Raw genomic sequence first — 22,978 nt, forward strand, 5'->3', positions numbered from 1 at the left:
ATGACATAAAAGTTAAAACAATGAGCTCCAGTGGGAAGTACCTCAAAACTGAATTGGCTAAACATACATTTGCAGACATATATTCATAACAAGACTTGACATCATGAACATTAAATCTGACGCGTTTCAACTCCTACACTAAGGGTCTTCTTCAGAGGGTCAGTCTGCTGGAAAATATATACAAATAGGGTTGATATACATATATGAATCCCATTATATATGGCAACAATTGTATTTACCATGCAATACACAAATATAGTATAATTACCCAACAATGTATGTCCAGCAGGAAAGGAGAAAAACCTCCCACATGGAGATCCCTTAAAAAATTATCTTCTTCTCTTCCCCAGGGAAGAGTCCCAGGCACCTCTACCGCCACCTCAGCCCAGACCGGGGCAGCGACAACAGTGACATAACTTACGAGAGGTCACACTCTCATGCACCACCCACCAGGCCAGATTCCGGTCGGCCGGTTTTCTGGCCTGGTGGGCGGTGCTTGAGAGTGTGACCTCTCGTAAGTTACGTCACTGTTTTCGCTGCCCCGGTCTGGGCTGCGGTGGCGGTAGAGGTGCCTGGGACTCTTCCCTGAGAAACTTCCTCGTGTCTCACTAAAAATGAAATACCAGGAAATATCCGATTGTCCTTGATATCGTAACCGAACCAATGTGATCCATCAAGGTGGAGTAACAGGTGACACTTCTGCCCCCTTTTCCCCAAAGGAAAGGGAATGAGGATATCCACTTGTATAGAGGTTTTTCAAACTCGGAATGACCTGCAGGGCCCAATCCACTTCCAAACATTCGCAGGAAGACACACGACCACAGAGCTTGCACCAATCCAGATGCACTGCCTCTAATATTGTTAGTGAAAAGTTGTATTGAGGAACTCAGAGTAAAATAATAAACTAGTTAAGCACAGAAGGATTTCTCTGTAAGGGAGAAAAAGAGATCCATCACCTGGGGACAACAGCAAAAAAATGAAGACTCACGGAGTGGGGTCAGATTCACCAAAGCTTTGCCAGTTTCCAATCACCTAGAAGTAGCAGCCTATTGCTCATGGTCTATGAATACTCAGCCTGTATGATTAAGATAAACCTTATAAAGTGGGGCTCAATTTGCTCAAAAAGGGAGCAAAAATCATTTTTCTAATCGCCTAAAGCAGCAGGGCTCAACTTGCTTGATAAAGGGAGTCTCAAGTACCCCTCAGGGCCTCTGACATGGCCAAAGGGATGGACATAATATGTAGTGAATGAAATGCTACAGAAACCTTTCAAGAGACTTCAGAGATACAAAAGGAAATGGTCATGGGCATAGTCACGTACTAGGGGCCCGCTGCAGGAGACGGTCAGAGACCGGAGGCCCGCTGCAGGAGACGGTCAGAGACCGGAGGCCCGCTGCAGGAGACGGTCAGAGACCGGAGGCCCGCTGCAGGAGACGGTCAGAGACCGGAGGCCCGCTGCAGGAGACGGTCAGAGACCGGAGGCCCGCTGCAGGAGACGGTCAGAGACCGGAGGCCCGCTGCAGGAGATGGTCAGAGACCGGAGGCCCGCTGCAGGAGACGGTCAGAGACCGGAGGCCCGCTGCAGGAGACGGTCAGAGACCGGAGGCCCGCTGCAGGAGACGGTCAGAGACTGGAGGCCCGCTGCAGGAAACGGTCAGAGACTGGAGGCCCGCTGCAGGAGACGGTCAGAGACTGGAGGCACGCTGCAGGAGACTGTCAGAGACTGGAGGCATGCTGCAGGAGACGGTCAGAGACTGGAGGCACGCTGCAGGAGACGGTCAGAGACTGGAGACATGCTGCAGGAGATGGTTAGAGTCTGCAGACATGCTACAGAAGACAGTCAGAAACTGCTAACATGGTATAGGAGTTGATGGAGACTGCAGACATACAGTCATAGACTTCTAGAGGCCACGGCTATTACAAAAAATATCCAATGCCTTCACATACGGTCCACTAAAAAAATCACTTTTACCCCATTTGATATCTCTTCCAGCAAGATCCTTTATAAAATTAAAACATAAAGAGCTTGACAGCAAATAAAATAAATAAATAAATTAAAAAAGCGTGTCTACAGAATATTTTTCCTTCACTGGCTTTAGTAAGCACCAACCATAGAATACTACCCCCTGCAGGGACCTCGGGGGCTGCACAATAAGTGCCAAATTCACCAGGGCCATAGGGCAATTGAACATTCCCTGGATCAACCATCTCACAATATTCATAGCCAGTTATATTCAAAGCAATTAGAAACCAAACCAAGTGACCAGTTGGGTGTTTAAGGGCACCAGGTGTTCTTCTAAACCCCAGAAGTATGAGAGTCTGAAAATACGATGGCATTTCAGACACAAAGAAGGAGCAGAGTTGTCTTTAACCTTGAGCCGTGCGGTGTGTACTGTAATATCATTCCATACCAGAGGACCTTCACTGTGTGTACAACGCTGCAGGCTGCTCGGCATGTATGATGAATCCCTAATGCACAGGATCACGTCTCCGTCAGTTATACATCAATTATCCTCTGTGTCCTCCGTCATTTATGAACTGTTACTCAAAGGACGGGGAGCCCTTGAGATAATAGCTTCCGTATTCTCTGAATACCGGCTTGGGGAGAAGTTTGCTCGGCCAGTGAAGAGCTGAGGATGTGGAATTTGGACATCAAGATTTCTTTATATAGGAAAGAGCAGGGATTTGCTCACAAATTGCTCAATGAGTAAAGTGCTGTATATATTCGAGAACAAGCTGAGTTTTTCAGCACATTTTTTAGGCTGAAACCCCCCCCCCCCCTCGGCTTATACTGGAGTGAGGGTCTCGAGTGAGGGTGCAGCCTCACTGTGCCCATCTGCAGCTGTACCTTTGATAGCTAAAACAGTGGGTGTCTCCCGCTGTGTCATGCAGTCTGTTCAGCGGCCGACCATAGTAACAAAGCCCCGCGCCTCCTCTTCGTCTGTGATAGACGGAACACTGATACAATGCTGGGAAACTGAATCAGTGTTCTGTCTATCACGGACGAGGAGGAGGCGGGGCTTTGTTACAATGGACGGCCGCCTAACAGACTGCATGACACAGCAGGAGACACCTGCTGTTTTAGCTATTAAAGGTACAGCTGCAGATGGGCACAGTGAGGCTGCAAATGGGCACAGTGAGGCTGCAAATGGGCACAGTGAGGCTGCAAATGGGCAAAGTGAGGCTGCAAATGGGCAAAGTGAGGCTGCAAATGGGCAAAGTGAGGCTGCAAATGGGCACAGTGAGGCTGCAAACGGGCACAGGACACATTTTATTATAAGTTTGCATTAAAATCCCTGGCGATCCTGCCATATAGGCCCTCATTCACACACTTCCTGTTATAGGGGACAACGCTCTGTCCCTGGCTCCCTGTTGGGCTCCTGTCTTGTCACTCTTTCACATGGGCTGAAGAGTAGAGCCCTGACTGCTGTATGAGTTTAGAGTGACCCAACCAGAAGAGGGGCTTTTGGAGGGGACTGCAGCTAGTATAAGAATGCAAATCTGTCTTTGCAATAGTAAACACCACAGCACTCACACTATGAGAGGGGTAGGGATGACATTGAGCCATTCAGCCTGCTTTATATGGTGCTGTCACTCTGTGAACATGCTAATGGGGGGGAAGGTAAGAAGGATGACTGCAAGAGTCTGTTGCTGCTCCTTTATTGCCCAATCAACAGTCTGGGGGGAACATTGGCAGAGCAGAATCATTTCTGACACCCGTCTAATTTGGGGGGGGGGGGGGTCGTCTCGAATCTGGAGCATGCATACACCTATAACTGTAAAGTAAGGCTAAGTAATTGACATTCTAAAGCAAGAAGTTCTCTTTTAACATTCATATGAATCTTTGGTGATAATTTGTTTAAAAGAACATAAGAATGGGGTAAATTAAAGTGGAATGAAACCTTTCTATCCTTTATAGCCAAGGAAGCTGCCATTTTAGCCACTATTTGATCTACTGTTGTCACGGTGCTGTACATGTGATCAGTTATGCCACTGGATTGACAGTTCGACTGAGAGCACAAGCAACTGTGACAGTTAACATTTAATGGTGTGCCATGAAATGAACAGTTTTGGGAAATCATTAAATGGATGGGTTAGTTCAATAAAACCAGCAATCTGAACCAAACCGACCCCCCTGCCGCCCCCCCCCCCCCCGGGGGGGGGGTTCAACCACCCTAGATCCAGGCCACTGTGACCATTCCAAGCAGACATAACAAAGGCCACTTACCTCGTGGAGACACGTGTACTGGACATGGTACGGGGCCACCTTCTCTTCTCCCTTTATCTCCACACTGATCTGCAAGCGGATGGCACCTGAGACAGCGGACTTGTCTGTTCTTTTCTCTAACGAGAATAAATACAGGGAGGAATGAGATGTTAGAATTGGTTTATCAGGTAAAGCCCCCGCAGAACGTTACCAGATACCATTGGGATGGATGAAAAGCCTGAAGAGAACAAAAATCAGACAAATACCATTGTAGGGGAGGATTCAGCAGCTTTGCAACAAAGGTGGTGCCAGGTCTCCCTTGAAAGAAAACTGCAGAAATCCGCCAGGTCTGGCAACTCTAGGGATTCAAATTACATATCAACAAGGAAACACAGAGGAGTGACGGCAAAAAAAAAAAAACCCAAAGTGATCAATTAAGTCTGTAAGTCTGTCCCTTTGTTTTTGTTTCATCTGAGTACTGTATAGATCTATGTTTGCCCCAAGCATATTTCAATTCACTTACTGTTGACTGACTTACTACCTCTGCTGCAAGTCTATTCCAAGCATCAACTACTCTTTCTGTAAAAGAATACTTTCTATGGTTAGTTTTGAACGTTCCTCCTGGTGTTTAAGGCCCTGTCCCTATGTTCTTGATCTTGGCTTCATATTAAAAATCCACTCCTCTTGAACTTTATTCATCCACTTTATGTATTAAAAGGTTCCAATCATGTCCCCCATTTCCCTTCTTTCCTGAAGACTGGACACATATTGAGTTCCAGAAGTCTCTCCTGATAGGTCTTCCTCCTGATGAGGATCACTAAAGATCTATATAGAGGAATCAGGACCTCCTGCTGGTGATCCCTCTAGTGATGTAATGATCTATATAGAGCAATCAGGACCTCCTTCCTCCTCCTGGTGATCCCTCTAGTCATGTAATGATCTATATAGAGGAATCAGGACCTCCTTCCTCCTCCTGGTGATCCCCCTAGTCATGTAATGATCTATATAGAGGAATCAGGACCTCCTTCCTCCTGCTGGTAATCTCTCTAGTGATTTAATGATCTATATAGATGAATAAGGACCTCCTTCCTCCTGCCGGTGATCCCTCTAGTGATCTAAAGATCTATATAGAGGAATCAGGACCTCCTTCCTCCTGCTGGTGATCCCTCTAGTGATATAAAGATCTAAATAGAGGAATTAGAGCCTTCTTCCTCCTGCTGGTGATCCCTCTAGTGATGTAATGATCTATATAGAGGAATCAGGACCTCCTTCCTCCTGCTGGTGATCCCTCTAGTGATGTAATGATCTATATAGAGGAATCAGGACCTCCTTCCTCCTGCTGGTAATCCCTCTAGTGATATAAAGATCTATAGATAGAAATCTATTTAGAGGACAAACACACACCTTTCCATCTCACCTGCACCATTTGAGTAGCTGAAGGAAATACTCTATACTTCTGGGTATGGAGGATCATGTGATGGTGCTGGGCCAGTCAATGCTGTCCCACAGCAAGTCTACAGCCCTCTGTAAACTACCATTCTGGCAATTCAGATTATAAAGGGCTTTAGTGTGACTCCAAGGGGTCGGGGATCAAAAGACAGGTAAGTGTATGTGTCTGGGGAGGCCAGCATAAAAGCGAACTGTTGTTATAGTGGATCAAGGTAAGTACAAACTATAGAAGGATATGCTTTGTTTATTTTTAATTTCAGAGGTTTACAACCACTTTAAAGGTTGTTCCACTGTAGAAATAGTCCTACAAGGGATTGAGACACTGGTACGGTTTGCAGAATGACCACACATGGGTTTCATTCATTGCCAGGAACACAGGTAAGGTCCAGAATGCCCTGTAACTAGGACCTCTCTGATTGGTTCCCAGCACTGGATTTCAGGATATCAGAAAAAGCGTGCACATCCAAAGATGAAAAGTTGGCAGTAGATTCGACTTTGGGCATTCAAGGGTTCAGTCTGAAGAATAATAATGTCTGCATAATTACATTTAGTAAGTATCTCCTCTAGAGATGAAATAATTCATGAAGCTAAAACATCTCATTAGGAAGTTGTAGAGCTCATTCCGATGGTGCACATGCGGCGTCTGACAGGAGCGGAGGATTCTGGGTGTCTGAGCGCACACGACAACGCGGAGCACTCCCACGTAAGGCTCCCTAATGAGCAGATGAATAGTGCGGGGATGGGGAATGGTTTCTTATTATCGGGTTTGCTGATGACAGGATGACTCAAACACACGCCGTAGCGTGAGACTCAGCACCCACAATGACAACCAGGAATCTGCTGACAGTGGGTAACTAAAGCAGCACTCCGGGCACAGCAAACCACGCAGCAGTTATTAGGCAATATGGAATGCTATTTGATGGCTGTGTCTTTTTTTTTTCCGGGATGCACCTTTATGGGAGAAATTATAATGAGCTTGGAATATGAGCGGTCTAACTGGCAAAACATGGTTCCCTCCTAACCAACTGATCAGTGTCTCCTAACCTACGTTATCAGCAGAAAAGGGGGAAAAAAAAATTATTGGCTGCCATAAAAGAAATACATTTCAACACTTTAGTTTCAAGAGGCAGCAACTTTTGGGTGTGTTAAGTCTTTAGCAGCAAAGAAAGATACCAGGCAGCCAGCCACTACACACAATGAACTGCCTGGGAGTGGTTCCTGTCACTTCTCTCTTTCCTTGGATTAGAATTTGCCATTAGCTGCTGGGAAAAGATTTCGAAGGTGTAGGTACTGCTGCTGCAAGTTCATAGATGGGCTGCAAATGCACATAACCTGACATTAAATAGGTTTGCCAGTCATTTTACCTCCAATTGCTGAGGAAGGCTTAAATGTTCCAGATCCCAATCAAGGGAACCATAACCAGCTTCTTGTATCCCCATAAATATGGTTATTTACCAGCCTCCTCCTTTTCTGATTGAAAACAGTGAGAGATCAGTACCGTGTTCATTCATACATAATGTTATTTACCAGCTCCTTCCTTTTCTGATGGAACGCATTTAGAGATCAGTACCGATCACTCACTTTGTTCAGTCTTAAGTAATGTTATTTACTAGCTCCTAAAAAACAAACAGAATCTTGCGAGCTACCATGTGAAAATCAAAATGATAGAGATGATTAAAGGACAGCTGTTAGCATCGATCACGTCCCATATGCTCATGCCAAAAAGTTTTATACCAATATAATGCTGCGCTATCCAAATGTAATCATACGGTAACCGTACTAAATAATATTACTGGCTGCAGTTAAATAGTGGTGGTGAGATATTCTATTAGAAATGGAAATATCTCACCACCACTATTTAACTGCAGCCAGTAATATTATGATTTAGTATGCTTACTGTATGATTACATTTGGATAGCGCAGCATTATATTGGTATAGAAAAATCTACTAGCTCCTGTCTTTTCAGATGGAACACATTTAGAGATCAGTACTGATCACTCACTGTGTTCATTCATAAATAATGTTATTTACCAGCTCCTTCCTTTTCTGATGGAACACAGGGAGAGACATCTGCCTATAAAGAGAGACATCAGGGGTCTGATATTTAACCAAAGCTCCCCAACAGTACTGCTAAAAGAAAAACTGTAAAAAATAAGAATGAACTACTAACACTTTCCACTGCTCTACTGACTGACACTGTCCACTAAGTTTATATTTTTACAGTGACATTCATTTTATTATGTTTTTCTAAGATTTGTTTATTATTTAGTTAGGCCTTTCTAGTTAATTTCTTATAAAAAAAAAAAAAAAAGATAAAAAAGGGCGTCAAACCCCAATGATCTTTGATCTCTCATGTTGTTCAGGGAGATCTCTCCCTCTCAAAGGTTGCCTTGCTCCAAAATGTACCACAAAGGCCAACCTCAGCATTACTCTTCCACACTAACCCATCCACTCCTTCACACCACCAAAAAATAAAGTCATGTCTCCACAGGCAAACGGCTAAGTTCCAGCAGGAGGGTGAAGTTGGTGGTAAGTGATAGACTCCGTTGGGGTCCAATAATGACAATGGAGACGTTACTGGCAGTGAAAACTTGGGTGATTGGAGAGGAGCGCCCAATATCCAAAAAACAAGAAGGTCTCACTTGATGAATTTTATAGTTGTTTATTGGAGATAAAAGTAAACAAGAAGAGCCAACGCGCTTTTGGGGAATTGCCTCCACCTTGTTCAGGGCTGTATTTCTTGGAGAATGGTTACATTTTGAGAGGGTTATATTTGATCAGCACCTCTGCAGTAGCAGTTTGCTGTCTCTGCTCCACAACGCTGGCTACTGAAGTGCTGCTGATCAAACATAACCCTCTCAAAATGTAACCATTCTCAAAGAAATACAGCCCTGAAGAAGGGGGAGGCAATTCCACCCGAAACGCATTTGGCTCTACTTGTTTACTTTTATGTCCAATAACCTACTACATGGTTAGCTACTCTTGATATCCAATTGGTTCCCCCCCTCCCCTATCATCAGTCCGTGCCTTTATCCCCCCCCCCCTTTCCCCCCCCTCTCCCTCTTCCCTTTCTTTACCCTCCCCCCTTCCCCTTGTTCTGTTCTATTCTTACCCCCTCTTCTTTCTTTTATCCCCCTATTTTCAGTCCCCCCCTCATTCTGTCTCCACTCCCCACTTTTTCCCCCTCCCCCGTTTTTTTCCCTCTCCCCTTCTCCTTTTCCTTTCCAATTGTTCTATGGTTGAATATTCTCCACTCATACATTGTCATTATTCAATATAGATGCCCGTCCATTTTTGCACGTCCTCCATAGCCGCCGTGGGGGAATGCTGGTGGTGCTTTTGATTCTGGCTAGGCTTGGGTCCTGGGTAAGTGACACTGCTCTCTTTCTCTCTCCCCCCCCCCCCTTCTACTCTGTTATTGGTTGTTGAACCTTTTTCATATATTGTAATATTTGTTTACTGTCATAATGATTGATTACAGTTATTCTCCTGATGAAGCGGTAGAACTCCGCAAAACATGTTGAGAACAATGATATCCGTGGAAACCCAGCATATCCTAATCCTTAACAGGGGATATGAGTGTTGGTGATATACATGGATTGTTACCATGCATTTTTTATGTTTTTCAATAAGTATTTGGATATACTGTTTTTATAGGTTTTTATATCAATAAAGAATTGAATATCTTTCATCAAATCTTGAGTATAAGTTGGTACCGAGATAGTCCTTCAAAATTTCCTCTTTATGGGTGACCGGGTGGGGACCGATCTCCCAGTCTCCTTCCTTCTAGTTGGATGATGATACACCATATTTAGTCTATAAATAATCAATACCAATAGAGACTTTAGCATCTTAAACTACTATAAAATTCACCAAGTGAGACGACCTTTTTGGATATCAGCCGCTCCTCTATAATCACCCAAGCAGGAGAGAGAAATATAAGAGAAGAGAGAGAAGGATACAGGGATCCATGGTGACCCAGGCAGAGATATATCAGCATGTATGATGGAGCTCACCTAGATTATACCAAACATCCATCTCCCCGCTCAGCGTCCGCACTTCGATAATCGTTTGCCCAAGGAAGTCATCCGATTCTCTCTTCAACCTCTGCTTCACCCGTGACTTAATATCGTCATCCTCGTCCCACACCCGGACCTTGATCCGATCAGAAGAGTTATGGCACTCACTAAAAAAAAAAGAGAGAAAATAACAATTCTAACTTACAAGTTATATGCAAGATGCAGCTAAGAATAACGATGTGCCTGGTTGTGTATGGACTTCATGTAGGGGGCATGTGCATGCATTTGCTTGAAGTTAATTTAGAGATAATTTATCTCTATTGTTACTGCAGGAGGCACTTAACACCCGCAAAGGCCCAATATATTCATAATACAGATAGTCATCTCTAAACTGACCCAGGGAAACAATCTTAGTTTGTAGGTGATTACACTGCACAAGTCTCCTGATACAGCAAAGGAGCGTAAGAGCCGGTTCACATGGGGGCGACTTGTCAGGCGACCTAGCCGCCTGACAAGTCGCCTCCCGTTCTGTACAATGGAACCGTTCTGATCGGAGCGACGCAAGTCGCTCCGACTTAGAAGAAAGGTTCCTGTACTACTTTGGGGGCGACTTGCATAGACTTCTATACAGAAGTCGTCTTGCAAGTCGCCGCGGCAGTCGTGTGCAGGTCGCCTCGGTGAGGCGACCTGCAAGTCGTGCCGCTTCTAATGTGAACCGGCGGTAAGGAGTAATGTGTCTGTGAAGAAGCTCATATATCCACATCATGGTATATCTAGTAGTAGTTGATCACATTCAACTGGACTGGTTCTGTTATGTTGAAGATGTTTCATAGATTCTCCAAGCCACCATTTCAGTTCTTATCAGTGATGGGAACACAACCCGCTAATTAATCCAATCATCATAGACTCTGTAGATGTTGATTTCCCAAGAACAGGATGGGAGATGTGGAAGTTCTGGAACCACCCTGGTCTTTTTTACTTGAAGTGTGCCAAAATGAAAGCCTACTATATCCGGGTTTTGTCTAATGGATGCAGGACGGTGACAGTTGGGGTTCGTTCACGCTAGAGGTTGGGGGGGGAGGGGGTGGGCAGTAGAACCTTAGGCTAGGCTCACACATGTGAGGGTCAAGAATGCTTGCAAAATTGTGGGCGTTCCTGACCTGTAGGCAAAATGTGCTGCTCTTTAGCAGATGCATGAGGATGCCATTAATTCTTAATAGCACCCCATGCATCAGCCAGTGTGGCATGTTTGAGTGCGCAAAAGTGCAAGGTGTCGCAGAGCCATGTCGTTCCATGCGGCTGCCTTTTTTTAAAAAAAGGGCTGGGGACATCTTTCCCTGCGCTTCTCATACCTACAGCGGCCCATTCACGTGAATGGGGTGCTGTACCTGCGCAAATGCGTGCCACGTGACCCACACAATTGTGAACCTACACATGTGCGGTCTAACACAGCCACTCCTTTGAAAAACGATCCACCTACATATTGCCTGTTTTAACCCACAAAATGCAGCACCACTGCACCCCAATCTCATGCATTGCTGTGGTTGCAGGGTAGTCATGGCATGACCCCATTCTCTTGAATGGGCCGCTCTGAACGACAGTACCGGCTGTTGAATGCAACATGCCAATTCTGCCACAGCCTTATCTTGTAGCGACTAACCAGATTCTGCCCTTTAAAGGGCTATTACATTTTTTTATGAAAACAACAGTTGTAAATACAGGTATATAAGGCATTCGTACGTCTTATGTAAACTCCCCATCTATTTTTTTTTTTTTAATTCTTCAGGAAGAGAATGCATAAATCCCACTCATTTTTTATGGCAGTTCAGGCAGGAGCAGAGAAGGGTTAAAAGCTTTATCAGGATTTATTTAGTTCTATATTCTCTTCTTCTCGCTTCCTGATGAGTTGGAAAAAGAAAAAAGAATTCAAAAAGTTTTAGTTGGAGTTCCAGGTTAACAAATAGATATAGAGGTCTTGTACAAGCATGCCGACATCCAACCGCGGCGCCCCAGCAGACCCCGAGCTTCTATCATCAGCATGCAATCACTTTGGATACTAATAGCTGGCGATTCCGACAGCGGCAGGCGATCCAACGCCGTTCTTATCGCCTGGTCCGGGGGGGATTTCACTTCTAAGCCGGAGGAATCACGCAGACACAGAAATAAGATATGCTAATGGAATTCCCAAACGATAAACAAGGCACAACAACTTCTTACGCAAGCCGTTCTTTCAACTCGTGTTTAGAGAACTGTCAGATATTACAAGATTACAGAATAAAAAAAAAAAAAAGACCAGAAAACATTCAGTCCGTTAGAGTAGAGTCAATCGGGAGTATCAGGAAACTCACACCACCTCTGCATAGTAATCATTTCCAGGCACTTCTGAGGTCTTTAGGATCCGAAAGAGATAGGAGGGACCTGCACCACAGGGGTTATGTTATATAGAACAAGAGGTATAAGGGTCCTGTGCTGCAGAGCTTGCACTCTAGTATAGAACAAAAGGTATGAAAGTTCTATACCTTAAAGTTTACCCTCTAATAGAGAACAGGAGGTATAGGGGTCCTGTACTGCGGAGCTTACAATCTACTAGAGAACAAGAGGTATGTTGGAAGGCAACATGTTTTAGTTCATGATACAAGAGGTGTTTGAAATATGAACGATGGCTATACCAGAACTTCGCATTCCTGGGGTCTGTCTGGGATGTAACAAGCTGCATATCAAAGCTTTGTAGCATATCAGAATATTCAGAGATCAGGCCTCCATCAAGGCTGAACAAAAGCTTGGCTCCAGACCGTCTGGTGTGATCACAGAGGGCCATGGCGGCCAGGATAATTGATGATGGGTTACAAAGATCAAAGGACCAACAGGCTTTGAAGATTGACCCGGGATACAGAGACATGATACATGGATAATGCTGCCCCTAGAGGGCAACACAGCAGGACGGACAGTAATATAATATACTGAGGAGAACTGCCCCATAAATACTGTGATTTGTCAAAAGTCTAGATGGGATGGCAATAGGGTTGGGTCTGGATGGTGTATGATTGAAGTATAAAAGGGCTGAACGAGTCAGAGAGTTCCCTCTCTACCATTTTTGAGCCTCATGTCTCTCTCTGCTACCATCTCGAGCCCAGCTGAGGATACCGTATCCATAAGACAGCCTTGATAAGTATCTTTGATGTTCTTGTGTTATATGTTTTGTAATATCTTCCTTTAGTGTTTTCATGTTAGCATTTTCCAATTTTCTTGAGAAATAAATAAGACGTTGTTTTATTAAGCAGTGTGTTTGTTTTCATAGCTAACCTTATATTATTGTGCTATCAACAGTAACTATCAGAGTTTTAATAGACTAGCTAATTATAGGCGTAGACAAATTAATACATTTATGGAATAAATAGAGGGAATTCGTGACCACCCTCGGAGAATATAGTCTAGAATTTATTCCAATTGCAGCTTTTATTTCAAGGTATGAAAATTCTATACCATAAGGTTTACCCTCTAATAGAGAGCAGGAGGTATAAGGGTCGTGTACTGCAGAGCTTACACTCTACTAGAGAACAAGAGGTATAAAAGTTCTATACCATAAAATTTACCCTCTAATAGAGAACAGGAGGTATCCTTAAGGGTCCTGTACTGCAGAGCTGACACTCTACTAGAGAACAAGAGGTATGAAAGTTCTATACCATAAAGTTTACCCTCTAATAGAGAACAGGAGGTATAGGGGTCCTGTACTGCAGGGTGTACACTCCAATCAAGAACAAGAGGTTTAAGGGACCTGCACCACAGGGGTTATGCTCTAATACCGAATAAGAGGTATAAGGGTCCTTACACTCTAATAGTGAACAGGAGGTATGAGGGACCTGCACCACTGATCTTATACTCTAACAGAGAAAAGGTAGTATGAGGGGTCCTGCACAATAGGGCTTACCCCCTAATCGAGAAGAATGTATGAGGGGTCCTAAAATATAGAACAGATGGTATGAGGGTCCTGTTACAGAGAGTTTACACTCTATAATAGAGAACATTGGTATGAGAGTCCTATACTGCAGGTCTTACCCTCTAAAACAGAACAGGAGATATGTGGGATCCTTTACCACAAGGCTTACCCTCTAATAGAGAAGGATGTATGAATGGTCCTGCACAAGAGCACATGCCCTCCAAATTAGCACAGAATGAGGACCCTGTTACACACAGTTTACACTTTATTAGAGAACAGGAGATATAAGGATCCTGTACTGCAGGGCAGAGGCGTAACTATTATCTTCAGGGCCCCGATGCAAGAAACCATGAAGGGCCCCCTTGGTCCCCAGGCGGTGCCCTTCCTGCTGATTCCGGGGGGGGCCTTTTACTCCCATCAGACCCTTTATTACGGTCCCGCAGCAGGCCCCCTTCCTGTTGTCTTGGGTTCCCCCCACGGTGGCAGAACACCAGGGCCGGTCACGAGTGCAACCTTTACAACCCCAGGAGTTCCGCCACTGGTATCATTGGTTTTTTTAATTTTTATTTTGTTTTTTTTATTATTTTTTTACCATTTCATTTTTTTTTTAGGACCCCCGTTGGGTGGCTTTGGTGAAATACCAGGGGTCTCTGATGTTTCACCTTTGAGATAGAGAAAGGAGATTTTAGGACACCTCGCTCCATCTCTGCAGCCTCAGGAACACAGAGTGAATAAACAGGCACAGCTCTGTACAAAGCGTCCTGTTCATTCATCAACTGAAGCATCTTAAATACAGTTTAATATGCCTTAGCTGTGAATGAAAAAAAAAAAAGTCAGGCATTCACAGGCTCCTCTACATGCCACCGACCCTCCTCCCATCCAGGTGTACCGGGGGGGGGGTTGGGGGCTGGGTCGCAATCGCGATCCCTGTACGTAGGCTTCTGCTGAAGGGCTCATACACTAAGGCCGGCCATACATGGATCGAATTCCGAAAGAATATTCTTTCGAAAATCTTTTTCTAAGAATTTTCGTTCGAATTTTGCATTATTAGTGGGCTGCAGCAATAGGTGATTTTTGTGCGGCCATGTTGGAAATTTTTTGAAAGACTAATGACTTCCTAATCAATAATGGGAGAATCATGTGAGAAATATAAATCGAAAAAGAAATGCACATGAGTACAAGAAAAAGAAGATTCCCGGAAAGAGAAAAAGAGGATTCCCAAAAAGAAAAGAAGATTCCCAGAAAGAAAAGAGGATTCCCAAAAAGAAAAGAGGATTCCCAGAAAAAAAAGAGGATTCCCAGAAAGAAAAGAGGATTCCCAAAAAGAAAAGAGGATTCCCAAAAAGAAAAGAAGTTTCCCAAAAAGAAAAGAAGGTTCCCAAAAAGAAAAGAGGATTCACCAAAAAAAAAAAAAAAAGAAGAGGGTTCCCAAAAAGAAAAGAGGATTCACAGAAAGAAAAGAGGATTCCCAGAAAGAAAATGCTTTTCCGTAGCAGCACGAGGTAAAATTGAAGACTTGGGTCTTTCAAAATCAATGGTGTCATCATCGCATCACAAATCGCACAAAATTTCTGATTTTCCAAAGAAAATTATTTCGGAATTTGACCCATGGGCTGAACTGTGGCCAGTGGGAGAAGGGGGGTGGTAGTTTAAGTCTGGGTTCAGACTGGAGCATGGAGCGGCTCACAGCAGGGGTCCAATGCATCTCCATTCACCAGTTCAGGTCCGATTTCAGCCCAAATTTTTGGCTGAATTTGGACCTGAAACAGACCAAAAGACGCACAAGACTCCTGTGCAATTTGCACTGGAGCCCCTCTGGAGATGTGTGAACTGGCTCCATAGAAAGCCGGTCACAATCTCCTGCTATGCAAATTGGATGTGGGGGATCCTCTGCAATTGGACTCCCTATGGGTAAATTACTTTTAAAGGGACACAGACACTGCAACTTTCCTCATTAGAACGCTGAAAATGCATCAGCTGATAATATTGAACAGAGACACTCCCATTCAGGCATCAGCCTTTCAAGGACATAGTTGAACATACAGCTTTTTCAAGAAATGGATCCTTGCAGAGAATCTCACAGTGCCTCCATTAAAAAAAAAAATGTATGCAACAGAGACCCTTGTTTTTATTATAACAGATAAATGAATTCAGCTCCCTTTGTTGGCTGGCAAGGCGGAACGCAAGGGAATTTTCTATCACGCTGTGAGTCATCTTGCCTACATTCCTCTCTAGTTACAAAGTGATGGAGCTGCTTGTCAAAGTCTTTCTTACCAGGCTGGTGTGGGTCCTCGCTGTCAGATCGCTATCCCCTTCCCACGATAACTTCACGCCGTGTTGCTGAGCAACAGAAATAAAGCTGTAAGAGTGAAGGAGTCAGGTGTGATTCTCCGGAGAGACCGCGCCATTTACATCTCCCATTAATCACCTTCAAATCACCAAAAGTGACACATTCAACGAGCCGTTCATTAAAGACGGGAAGGACCACAACCTCTTGTGTTGTTCCCAGATTTAGGAGCACACCTGTCAGGGTGACGCAACCGTTCAGAAAAGGACACTCCAAAAAGTTTTTGACATTAATCTTCTCAGCTCTGAAGGATTTCAAAGATCAAGTGGATGAGAAAAGTGCAATTTGGGTAATGGAAGAGGAAAAAGAGCATTTAAGTGGAGACATCTTTTTTTGGAGGACTTTAAGACCCGAAAAACGATTTGAATAAAAGACATTTATTAGGCAACCAAAATTCAGATCACCATGGCACTGAATTGTAAGAATTGATCCCGGCAAAGGCAAATCTTCTAGTATCGGGGATTAGTCTGGGGGCTGGGTTGGGTAAGTGAGAGGGTCATGATTTTAGAAGGTGGTGTTTGAAGCTTCCTGTCTACATGCACTCACTTCAGCGTCGGATACACATTATTGCTTTTGTTGAGTCTACTAATGGTGACAATGGTGGTGCACGGAATGGAAGAGGAAAAGAGCATTTAAGCGGAGACATCTTTTTCTGGAGGACTTTAAGACCCGAAAAACGATTTGAATAAAAGACATTTATTAGGCAACCAAAATTCAGATCACCATGGCACTGAATTGTAAGAATTGATCCCGGCAAAGGCAAATCTTCTAGTATCGGGGATTAGTCTGGGGGTTGGGTAAGTGAGAGGGTCATGATTTTAGAAGGTGGTGTTTTTGAAGCTTCCTGTCTACATGCACTCACTTCAGCGTCGTATGCACATTATTGCTTTGGTTGTGCCTACTAATGGTGACAATGGTGGTGCATGCGTGTATAATGGGTTTCAGCATGGCCCTTGTAATTCCCACTATGTGATAACATGACGACGCGGCAGCACAAAAGAGAGACAGTTGTCACCCCATAACAGGAGTGCCTGAAAAAGAGACCTGCAATGCAGGCTCACCAGGTATAATTTTTAAAGTAAGCTGGAGATCTGATAGGACTAAAAATATTTGGAATTCCATGAATATAACACAGCTTATATGCAATTTCAGTGATTTGGTCTAGATGTACGTGTTGTGGTTCAGGTTTAGCAGTTGAGTTTTAAGTTATAATTTCTCATCTAGGGTTCCTTCAAAAGTTGCTAAGGGTTCATTGGTCAATGAGCAATCTTTGCCTCTGAGATAAGTAACCACCAACACCAATTATCTTTTTAGCTAACTGCAAGGGCATTCTTTCCACTCACTGACCACCAATGGAAGGGCCATGCTTCCCACTGACCACCAATATAAGGTGCATTCTTTCGTTTGGCCACCAAGGTAAGTGCCATTCTTCCCACCATTATAAGGATCAGTCTTCTCTATGACCACCAATGTAAGGGACATTCTTCTCACTGACCACCAATGTAAGGAGCATTCTTCTCACTGACCACCAATGTAAGAAGCATTCTTCCCACTGACCACCAATGTAAGGAGCATTCTTCTCAATGACAACCAATGAGCATTCTTCCCACTGATCACCAATGTAAGGAGCATTCTTCCCAACGACTACTAATATAAGGGCATTCTTCCCACTGATCACCAATGTAAGGGGCATTCTTCCCAACGACTACCAATATAAGGGCATTCTTCCCACTGACCAACAATATAAAGGAGCATTCTATTCATTGACCATCAATAAATGGAGCATTCTTCTCACTGACCACCAATATAAAGGGACATTCTTCCCAACGACCTCCAATGTAAGGTGCATTCTTCCCACGGACCACCAATATCACAGCTCTTCTCCCTCTGACTACTAGTTTGAGGGGGTCCTCATCTTATATATGGAGGATTCCTTAGAGCCCACTACCTTAGCGGTGCACTCCAAACTCCTATGGGGTGCATCTGTCACTTGGCCTCAGGTGACCTGACAGATGAATTGACAAAAGACCAATGTGAGATGGAAGGCGGGAGGTTCTAATAAGCCATCCTAGCTAAAGTTTAAATACATCTGGTCCATGGATCGGTGGAACTGTGGGTCTATGTCAGCACTGGTCAGATCTCGTTTAAGTGATATGACCCATCCAGCCATAGTCTGGCACAGAGGAACTACTGTCCGAAACAGGTGCAGCATGAAGCTTGCCAAAGAGAACACAGTCCCTGAAAGGGCTTCCAGCCTCTAACTGGTTGGGTACTTAAAGGGAGGGACATCCTCTACTGGATGAACAACTTTGTGAAACTCTTCACTAAGCAGTTGCAGCGCCAACAAGCATTTTGGAGGAGCAAAAACCCAATCTGGGTGCTTCCAATAATCACATATACGAAAAACTGGTATTTGGCAGAAATGTTCGAGACCAGAGGGTCGAGCGGCTGCAGGTGACCAAAGGATTCACGTTCTATGTTGCTCTTGTACCAGGAGCAGCAGCTGGAAGGTGATTCCTTAATAGTGTCTAGCGGGAAGGAGAGTGTGGGCATGAGGCACTCCATCCGGAGGAATGAAATCAATGCTCAGGCCCACAGCATTAACCTCTTTTACAGCAAGCCGGCACAAAAATGAGGGAGATATTGGTGCCCAGCCCAAATGGTATACTCATAAATAGGGAGTCTTAAGAGACAGAGCATGCACAGAGGCAATGCCAACAGCTTTGGACTTGGAAGGCGCTCTGCGGCAAACTTAACCTGAAACAGCCTGGAAAGCATTCAAGAGGAGCCCAGCGCTTAAGGGTTACTTCCAGGCTCATTTGTCAACCGCCAAGCCAGCAGGGTCCAGTTGCAGTAAGACTCAAAGCTAAGGCAGAGGACAACTGCTCCAGGTAGCCACAATGAGGTGAGATCACTTGTAGCTACAGGGGGGAGATGAATCTTGAAATGAAAACCGATGTATAGGCGCTGTAGCCTTCCTACGTATAAGCTCCGCCCGGTGCTTGGACATTGAGGATGCTGACACCTCCAACGTACCAGAATAAAGAAATGGGATGGTCGGCACTCAGGATGACATCCAAAATAGTATTTCTTTATTAAACGCATGTAGAAAGCTGTAAAACAGCCTACGCGTTTCGGACGTTGGTCCTTGGATCCAATCAAGAGCCGAGAACTCCGGGCAGAGAGAGAGAGAGCATGTCCCCGTGGGACAAGTTTGAGTGTTCAGGTAAGTAAAACGGGGGGCTGGAAGGCCGGTCACTGACAGGTGTTTTTTCATCTTAATGCATAGGATGCATTAAGGTGAAAAAACACAAACCTTTACAACCCCTTTAACTCCCTATTCTATTTAATTATTATTTTCCTGTTTCTTTTTACGTCTATTTTATAAACGATAACCAATTAAAACTTTTTTTGTTTGCTTTGTTAGTGAATATTTTTACACATATGAATTAACATATATTTACACATTTCACATTGAAATGCGCCAAAAAAAAATGTATTTCATGTGTAAATAACTTTTCAATGCTTTGTACCATTGCTGACAGCTGAAAACAAAACAGTTGCGGTAGGTATCGGTAATTGGTATCGGCAAGTACAAAAAAAAAAAAAAGCATCGGTACTCGTATTCGTTGTAAAAAAAAAAAAAAAGGTATTGGTGCATCCCTACCACCAACAAAGATTTTTTTCAGACAGGCAGCACAAAGCTAACATGGATGGGGAGGGAAAGGATCAACAATTTTACCAGTCCAGGAGTGACATGTAATATGCTGGGGATGCTGGAATGTTGGGGGGGGATTTTTTGCAAAATGGCCATTAAAGTTGGACTGACCCTTTACCTGTCTGAGTAACAATCACATCTAAAAATCACGTTTCAGTAAACTTCCATTCTAGACGAGTGAAGTCCATATTACTCGACAAAGACGAGCATTTTGTTAATCAGCAGAAGATCATTAAGATGCGTCTGGGGAGAACATCAGACTCCAGAAAAGTGTGATCAATATCTCTCCCTATGAGCTTTGTGTGGAGACCGGCTGTGTGATGAAAGGTTAATGGAGTTATGGTGGGGACATGTCAGATACACAGCGCCTCTCCCAGCATGCCTCTGTGCGCGTCCATATACAGCGCTCTGCTTGACATTAAAATGCAGCCGCATCGCAGCAGCCAACACGAGACTCTGAACTGGCAGGATAAGCTCATTCTCACCCATGATGAGGTGATAATACAGGAGAAGGCAGGAGGCCAGGGACAATCAGGACACCGTGACCTACTTATCAAACTACTTTGATGACAACGCTATGGAGGACACTAAAAGGCGAAGTAGCGGGACTGAGCATTGCAGGTCAATGTGGGGGAAAAAAATGATAAAGTCGTTCATTTATAACCTAAAACACTGGGAGAGTTCAAAAGCCATCGGTGCGGGAAGAATGTTAGTGAGTGAAACCCGGCAGTGCCAATGACAAATATTGAATCCAGATGTCTTTAGAGGTGGCATGCTCGGATAAGGGTCTGGTATGGATTTTGGGGGGGACCCCACACCATTTAAAAAAAAAAAAAAAATTGGCGTGAAGTTCCCCTTAAAATCGATGCCAGACACAAATGGCCTGGTATGGATTGTGGGGGGGACCTCACGCTGTTTTTCTTTTTAATTTTGGTGTGGAGTTCCCCTTAACATCTATACCAGACTCAAAGGACCTGGTATGTATTTTGGGGGGACCTCAAGTTCTTTTTTTATTAATTCTGTCATAGGGTTCCCCTGAACCCATTCAATACACTGTATTATATACCCTGCACTTCACTAAATACTCAGCACCATATTATATATACTACACTGACTGCACTATATATTCCCCACTGTATTATATATAATACACTGACTACACTATATATTCCCCACTGTATTATATATACACTACACTGACTGCACTATATATTCCCCACCGTATTATATATAATACACTGACTACACTATATATTCCCCACCGTATTATATATACACTACACTGACTGCACTATATATTCCCCACCGTATTATATATACTACACTGACTGCACTATATATTCCCCACTGTATTATATATATTACACTGACTGCACTATATATTCCCCACCATATTATATATATTACACTGACTGCACTATATATTCCCCACCGTATTATATATATTACACTGACTGCACTATATATTCTCCACCGTATTATATATACTACACTGACTGCACTATATATTCCCCACTGTATTATATATATTACACTGACTGCACTAAATATTCCCCACTGTATTATATATATATATTACACTGACTGCACTATATATTCCCCACTGTATTATATATACTACACTGACTGCACTATATACTCTGCAATGTATTATATATATTACACTGAATGCACTATATACTCTGCAATGTATTATATATATTACACTGAATGCACTATATACTCTGCAATGTATTATATATACTACACTGATGGCACTATATACACACACTCACCGGCCACTTTATTAGGCACGCCTGGTTCAATTGCTTGGCAACACAAATTGCTAATCAGCCAATCACATGGCAGCAGCTCAATGCATTTAGGCATCTAGATGTGATGAAGACGACTTGTTGAAGTTCAAACCGAGCATCAGAATGGGGAAGAAAGGGGATTTAAGTGACTTTGAACGTGGCATGGTTGTTGGTGCCAGATGGGCTGGTCTGAGCATTTCAAAAACTGCTGATCTACTGGGATTTTCACACACAACCATGTCTCTCGGGTTTACAGAAAAAGGAGAAAATATCCAGCGAGCGGCAGTTGTCTGGAGGAAAATGCCTTGTTGATGTCAAAGGAGAATGGGCAGACTGGTTCCAGATGATAGAAAGGCAACAGTGACTCAAATAACCTCTCGTTACACCCAAGGAATACAGAATACATCTCTGAACACACAACACATCAAACCTTGAAGCAGGACCTCTCCTGCTGCCGCCTATAAAAACAATCAGGTTTAGAAAAAGAAGATATCTGAATGATGTCTGCGGCTGCACCCATCATTCAGATTTAACCACTTAAACTCCAGGACGTTATATGACGTTCCACCCAAGGAGAAGTGGTTAATAAAAAAAAAAAAAGATGAAAAGGACTATAAAAAGAAGCCGACAGCTTGTTACACAGTCCATAATAATGAACCGTCAGGAGGTCCCCAGTACTGGGGATATGAGGACTGAAGTCATCGAGGGCGCATCTAATGGGGACAATGAGCAGCGACCCGCAGAGTGTCACATCCGAACAAATCCCAGAACTGAACAGAGTGTGCAAACACCGCCCCGTATGACAGACATACTATTGTGTAAAGCTATTCAGCCGCATTGGAAAGTCTAATTTGGGATCATTTTCGCGGCGCTCTACAATTTACAATGATTCATTACAGATCTGATGGCGTTCCTCAAATAGCACATGTGAGAGAGGCACAAAGGGAAATTACAGCTAATCAAAGAGGGAAATGACATCTGCTGCACATAACCAACCAGGGCAGAAAGTCAGTATTTAAAGGGGAGCATTAAGGGGGACTTTACCCCCCCCTTCCCAAACACAAAATCCATCGAAGCATGGCCATCTATAAACACCATGACATTTTGAAAATCAAATACATTTTGATAAACTTACTTTTTTTTTTTATCTTCCACTTCCTGGATTCCCCGAGGCACTTGTGACGCAGCCCTGACCTCAGAAGTGTCCCCTGGGAAGGTTACGTCCCCAGTGCCCCAGGGGACTCTCATATTCTTAATCACTTCAATACCTTCCTGCTATCACACTTTACATAGTTAGCCAGGTTGAAAAAAAAAAAAAGACACAAATCCATCCAGTTCAACCAATTAAAGCAGAGTTCCACCCAAAAGTGGAACTTTTGCTCATTTGTCTCCTCTCCCCCTCCGGTGCCACAATTGGCGCCTTTCGGACGGCAGGATACCTGTCTTTGGCAGGTATCCTGTTCCCAGTTTCGGGAGTCCAGGCCACGGCCCGTGACATCACCATGGG

The 22,978-nt window shown here is 43.9% G+C and overlaps 1 protein-coding gene across 1 annotated transcript in view; it reads right to left on the reverse strand.

The window, feature by feature from the left end:
• Window positions 1-22,978, reverse strand: part of LOC141130885 (protein unc-13 homolog B-like) — a gene marked incomplete in the record, with an annotated part of 525,591 nt that overhangs the window by 113,188 nt on the left and 389,425 nt on the right. Inside the window, 2 exon segments of the mRNA XM_073618170.1 lie at window positions 4,229-4,344; window positions 9,674-9,843. Coding sequence (XP_073474271.1) covers window positions 4,229-4,344; window positions 9,674-9,843 — 286 coding nt within the window.

The sequence above is a fragment of the Aquarana catesbeiana genome, linkage group LG01, assembly GCF_042186555.1.
Source record: "Aquarana catesbeiana isolate 2022-GZ linkage group LG01, ASM4218655v1, whole genome shotgun sequence".
In the NCBI taxonomy this organism is placed as follows: Eukaryota; Metazoa; Chordata; class Amphibia; order Anura; family Ranidae; genus Aquarana; species Aquarana catesbeiana.